This window comes from Myotis daubentonii, chromosome 18, assembly GCF_963259705.1.
Source record: "Myotis daubentonii chromosome 18, mMyoDau2.1, whole genome shotgun sequence".
NCBI lineage: Eukaryota > Metazoa > Chordata > Mammalia > Chiroptera > Vespertilionidae > Myotis > Myotis daubentonii.
Window position 1 is genome coordinate 32,024,734 of NC_081857.1, and position 6,512 is coordinate 32,031,245.

At 49.0% G+C, this 6,512-nt stretch overlaps 1 protein-coding gene across 1 annotated transcript; it reads right to left on the reverse strand.

The window, feature by feature from the left end:
* Positions 1 to 2,516: 2,516 nt before the first annotated feature.
* On the reverse strand, positions 2,517 to 3,093 carry LOC132220468 (late cornified envelope protein 3D-like). Its single transcript, XM_059673596.1, has one exon. It carries the CDS (start codon positions 3,091 to 3,093, stop codon positions 2,788 to 2,790), a length of 306 nt encoding a protein of 101 aa, XP_059529579.1. The 3' UTR covers positions 2,517 to 2,787.
* Between the last annotated feature and the right edge of the window lie 3,419 nt (positions 3,094 to 6,512).

Genomic DNA, 6,512 nt, shown 5'->3' on the forward strand with positions numbered 1-6,512 from the left:
AGCAAAAGTTACTGGCGTGCCATGTTTGGCACGCACGCCAGGGGTTGCCCACCCCTGGCCTAGAGCTATCATTTTCTGCTAACAACTGCCTACTGATGTGGAACTGAGGTTCACGTGGTATTCATGGCATCACCCTTCAGGCAAATGTGGGACCATTTACGAGAGGAAAGCAGTTTTGAAATTATTGGTGACAGTTCAGAAAACCACATAGCAGAGCCTGTTAAGTCCCAGTTGTAGTTTGGGAACATTTAACAATAAAATCTCATAAAGTGTTCCATGAGTTTAAAATGTAGGTTTAGCTTTTTTCTTTCTAATTTAATTTAATTTTAAGTTGTATTGACAACTGGGAAGAAAATAGAGACTACGAATTTCCTAACTGGGCGAGTGCACAAGTATGAGAGAGTAAAATCCTACGGTATTATCACCAAAGGGTTTCTTCCTAACCCCCTAGCCCCACCCTCTTCACTCTCTAGAGAACTGGCCTGGGGAGGGAGGGAGAGAGAGAGAAACATCGATGTGAGAGAGAAACATTGATTGGTTCCCTCCTACATGCACCTGACCAGGGCTGTGATGGAACCTGGGAACTTGCAACCCAGGGACTGCCCTGATTGGGAATCCAACCAAGACTTTCCCGTGGCCGGTGTGGCTCCAACCCACTGAACCACACCAGCCAGGGCTAAAATGTGTTATTGTTTTTAAAACAACAACACCAGTGACCTTTTAACAACAATATCAGAGAACAGTGAGAGAAGCTCTGACAGGGAATCGAACCCACAACCTTTTGGTGTACCTGATGACATTCCAACAGATGGAGCCACTCCGCCAGGGTTATTGTTTGTTGATTTTAAAAAATAAACTTTTCCAACTTAGGGTACATTTTGCTCCCTGGAGCTGCTAATTGCTTCAGCAGCTGGGGCAGCTCCCCACGGATTTGGAAGCTAGCTGTCTCTGGGGCAAGGCTGAGGAACACCGGCCACAGTTGGCCACTAGGTGTCTCTGGTCAGTCCCGTAGACAGCTGTCCAGAGACCTTAAAACCAGCTGATGTGGGCAGAGCTGCGGTTGTGGTAGATGTCTTATCTCTGTGCTCATCTGCCTTCTTGATTACTGTCTTTGACCCAGGCCTGCCTTTCCCTGGCCTCAGGGCCTCTGAACAGGCCTTGTGCTTTGGGGCCGATGTGGATCCCTTTGGGTGGCTGTGGAGGCATATCCCGGCACAGAGGTTTCTGAGGTCTGGAAGCACAGATGCCTAGCCATCAGCACACAGGGCTCCAGCCAGCCTGCTGCTGGCCACCAAGCCTGTTGAGGTTGCTCTGGTCCTGTTAGAGCTGGCAGCACAGCATCCTAAGTGCAAGTTAGCATCAGGGGTGGGCAGGGCAGGGACAGGCATTACAGAAATGAGTGTGGGGGAGGGGAATTGGACGCCTCAGGGCTCACTTTCCAGGGGAGGAGACAGGTAGATAAGCAGACACTCACAGGTGTGATAGTGGGACCCTGCTTCTGTTCGGACACGGGGATCGGGGAGTGTGTGGAGGGCCAGGGAAGAAGAGATTTCATGGAGGCGTAGACATCTGGGCTAGGTCCAGCAGGATGTGGTCAGTTGATGGTATCACTTTGTCTAAAATCAGGGACAACCTCTCTTCCCCAGATGGGGTCCTATTGCAATTATGACCTACGTGGTTTGGAATCTTACTGATAGAAACTTAAAAAGCAAAATTAAACACAGTGAGCTGGGCTGGAAGAAGGTAATTTAGAGAGAATTCTATTACTTTGAAGGAAATCAGGGTAGTGTGTTTGTTGCATTGATTTGTAGCAAGTTGAGAAAATGTGTGACGATGATGTTTCCGTGTCTGCAATGTGAGATAATGAGGGCTGTTGGGAGGATTAACTGAAGAACCGTATGCCAAACAGCTGGGATCCTGCCTGACTCATGTCAGTGCTAAGGAAATATTTAATCTTATAATTATTTTTATTCTTAAAACCAGCACCATTTCCCAGTTCCATGTTTCTCTTCTTTCCACTTTTCTCACATCAGATATTTTAGAGCCCAACGTCTCCCCTGAATCTACAACCTCTTCAGTTTTATCTCTCGTCATTCTTCCCCAGATCCTCATTGAAGAAATTGAGTTAATAATCCTCCCATGGCCTCTCTTTCCTCCCCTGGTCTCTCAACCTCTTTTCTGGCCAGACTTCTCATTCTTTGCCTCCCAGCCCCTGGCTCTTGGTTGGGGATCCTGGAATCCCTCCAGCAGAGCCTAGGCTTGAGTCAGACCCTTTCCCACATCATGTTGTGGGATCTTTTCCTTTCGTTGGTGTGGGGCTGAAACCAGCACCCTTCCTCCTCCTGCCCCAACACAAAGTGTCCCCACAGGCCCTTTTGCAGGAAATGGAACTGCTGTGTTTTCTGGCCTAGAGTCAGGACCTGCCTCTTCCCCAAGGTAGTGGTGGCCTGAGAAACAGAGGGGAGGAGACACTCCCAGAGCAACCTGGGTTGGAACAAAGTCAAAGAGCCTAGTGGTGCTGAGGAAACAAAAACTTTATTTTTTCACAGGGTCACACACAGGTGACGGGGTAGATGGTGCAGGTTCCCGCAGAGCTGGAGGTGGGCATGCTGTGGGGCCCTGGAGTGTGGAGAGAAGGAGCCACTGAGGCTCTCAGCTGCTCTCCACAGACACCTCAGCGCCGGCCAAGGGCACACATGCGGGTGCTGAGAGGGCACACACTAGGCAGAGGCTGGTCCCTGGAACTTTGTCTCCTCTCAAGTCGCTTGTCTCAGCATCAGATCCAGGTCAGCAGCAGCCCCCAGAGCCGTGGCCACAGCCCGAGGCCCCAGGATGCTGACCACTGCCAGTGTCACAGGACTCAGAGCTCTGGCGCCTGCAGCGGTGGGACCTGCGGTGGGGCCTGTGGTGGCTCAGGCAGCAGCCACCCTCCGAGGAGCTGGGGCCACAGCTGCCCCCAGAGCTCAGAGCACAGCCAGAGGGGGCTGGGGGCAAACACTGTGCTGGGCTCTTTGGGGGGCACTTCGGGGAGGGGCACTTGGGGGTGCACTTGGGAGGGGGCTGGCACTGCTGCTGGTTCTGCTGGCAGGACATCTCGGCAGGAGGTGAGTGAGCCTGGATTGGTTAAAGGAAAAGGTCAGCGCAAGAGCTCCAGGCCAGTGTCTCCTCCAGGAACAGCCTGATAAAGCCCCTGCTCCTCACACCAGCTGCCTCCTCAGCTATGATGCTCAGGAGGAAACAGAAACGGCTCTCAACTTAAAATGAGCTGAAAAGACAGTCCCCTCACTTGGCCCTCTTTCCAAAAGGACTCCGCATCTGCCTGTCTTCCTGGAAGCATGGAAGCAAACGCAGCCCTGTAGCCGCGCCCGGAGAAGGTCTCTGGCAAGTGGGCACCTTCCAGGGTAAGGACTGGAGGGGATGCTGACAGCCAGGGCCCTGCCAGCTCACAGACCTGGATGCATTCACAGAGGTTCCTTGCTCACTGCCCCTCTCCTATGCCCTGCTGCCCTCCAAGGTCCTCTTCGTGCTGCTTCCACACCGGACACTTCTGAGTCCCTCTTCCCCACTGAAGTCTGGGCCCGTCTTCCCATCACTCCCAGCTGAGGCCTGTCCCCTTACAGACACTCACCCGGTGCAGAGGAGGCAGAAGTGTGTTCCTGAGGAGGCTGTGGATGGGGAGCCCAGGGCAGGAGCCCTTTTATCCTGTGCTGGGTTGTGACACAGGGACTGGGCATGCTGCTGCTTTCACAAGCAGGGGGAGGTGACAGTGCCACACACTCCCCTCCCGGTCTGCAGCTTCTTCCTGCACACATGCCAAGATGCCTGGCAAGAGGGAACCAGGAAATCTTGATGACTGCTCCCCAGGTATGCTGGGGTCCTGCCATGTCTCCTTTCACTCATTCAGCTCAGACGCTTTAACTCTGGCTCTGCCCCTTGCATTTGTGCCTGGCAGTGAGGAGGTAAAGATAGATGCATATGACACATTTCCTGATCTTGAGCATCTCATGTTTACCTGGACAGACATCAGAGAAGTAAACATTTATCTTTGTTACCTTGTGACCGTCCTTTGCTATCTCTATCTTTCAGGCATTAGTTCCCATTTACACTGCATAGTGCCAAGGGTCATGATTTGCTCAGGTATAATCAGCTCCTGTTGGTGATCTGAGATCACTGGACCCCGGGAATGAGATGGGCTGAGGAATCCATGGAGGGTGGGATCCAGGCCCTGTCTGGGCAGGTGGGGTCCCGAAGCGAACTGAAGCTAAAGTAGAATTATATAAATTTGCTGACAAAATACCAGAATTATCTACAATAGTTGAGATCATGAGACTCATATTTAGTATAAAAAAATTCAATTTTTCATATTTAGTTTTCTGTGAGATATATGGTATTGATTATAAAAATGATATATGAATATAAAATATTGAAGATTATTATTGGAAGTCAGGAAGACGACTTCAGTGTGTGGCTTATGGTGAGGGTGATGATGGTGGTGATGTTATGTGCATGACATTTAATAGAATAGACCTGATAATTTCTAAGGTTTGTGTAGGATGATTTTTGAACAAAATTTGAATCCTATTTTTCCATTGGATTGTATGATAGTACTAGAGGTGAATTTCTCATTGACCTCATCTCTACTATCACAATGACTGCTATTTTTCCCCCTGAATATTACATTCAGAACTGTAGCAAACATTAGGCATATATATTACAATTAAATGGCTTGGGCTAGGTAATTTTTGGGGAAGGCTCAAAGAAGTGAAGTTTTGCTCTGTATTTGGTGCTTTCAGAAAGCAGGGGGGCATTTTTATGATTAGGTATCAATAACTTTTATTTTTTAAAAAAATATATTTTATTGAGTTTTTACAGAGAGGAAGGGAGAGGGATAGAGACTTAGAAACATCGATGAGAGAGAAACATCGATCAGCTGCCCCCCGCACACTCCCCACTGGGGATACGCCTGCAACCAAGGTACATGCCCCTGACTAGAATCGAACCTGGGACCCTTGAGTCCGAAGGCCGACACTCCATCCACTGAGCCAAACCAGTTAGGGCTCAATAATTTTTAGCTAGAAAGCAGGATTAATGGGGCAAGACTAAAGCTGCAATTGATAAAGAAGTAACAGTGCCTCATGTCCACTGATAAAACGGGATGTTTGATCGGTTTTTGTGTGATTTGGATAATGCTCTTGCTTTGTTGGTGCTCAGAATGGTCTTATTTTTGTCTTGCTCTCTCATGGTCACAAAGTTAGCTTGTCTGATGTTGGAGTTTTGTGAACTTGCTTTTATTCAATCAGAGAAGACGTGGCCTAGCTCCTAGAACCAGCCCAGCTTGTTGCCAGCAATCTGGGACTGTTTCCCCCTGTCTCAGCAATGATTATGGGCCAGGCAATGGGAATAGAGCATTTAAAAGGAGAGGTATGGTGTCCCTTTTCAGGGAGTGTACGGCAGATCAAAAATATATAGAAGAATTTGTTACACCCGTGACAAATGGTCCCCATATAGAATTCAAGTGCCATGGGGCATGTGAACAAAAAGTTAGAGTTTAGACTTTGCTGCAAAAGTGAATATTTTCCCATATCTTGTGATTATCAGAAGGTAGTCTTATCCTTACAATAGCAGCAAGGATAGAAGCCATTTTTCCACCATGGGTTCCAACCCTGAGTCATTGGTGATGGTGGGAGTGGGGGTGGAAGATGGTGGTGTGGGGTGAGATAGTAGAAGAGAGAAGAAGGAGCTGTAGCTGAAAAAGTAACACATATACACTTTGGGATAGTTTCAAAGGATCCAAGTATTCTTGTCTACGACTGTCAATGGCCAGTGTTTCCTGTCCTTCATGAATCATCGGTGAATGTCTCTCAGGCTTTGCCCAAGCCCCATCCCTGATGCCTGCCTTGGAAGGTTCCACACAGGACTCATTAATGGATGAGGCTCATTCATCTCACCTCCACCTTGATGAGGTGCTCCTGCCTCTCACTCCTCCTTTTCCTCATGAGATCAGGTGCTCAGCAGGTCCCACACACAGAACAGCCATCCTGTGATGACAGAGAATCACAATAAGATCATGGCCTGGTCACTTCTCCTAGAGCAGGAGGGCAACTCCCCAAGAGTCACCAATCTTAGGAGTCCCATCCCAAGGACCATTGGCTCCCTGTGGTCCTGAGACATCAAGGAAATATAGAGACTGGTCTGGCTGGATGGATCTGGGGAGAATTTCATGACTTAGTCATCGCAGTTGGTGTAGGAGCGGGCAGTGCAGGATCTCAGGTCCAGCTCCTTGGAGTACATTTTGGACATTCCATATCAGAAGGCAAGGATGAGTCAACAAACACAAAGTCCTTCTTCCTTTGCTTAGAACTCCCAGTTCCTTGTCAGTTCTGTCTCCTCCCTCCCCCATGACAATGGCATTCCGTGGCGAGAAGCTGAGCCATTCTTAAGGGAAATGGGAAGAGGTAGTCAGAAAGTGTCACCTGACTAAGGATCTTATGTGGATCCCAGTTAACCTCTCA

Excerpts from the sequence above, each read along its gene's own strand:
- LOC132220468 (XM_059673596.1), bottom strand. The coding sequence starts at position 3,093 with ATGTCCTGCCAGCAGAACCAGCAGCAGTGCCAGCCCCCTCCCAAGTGC.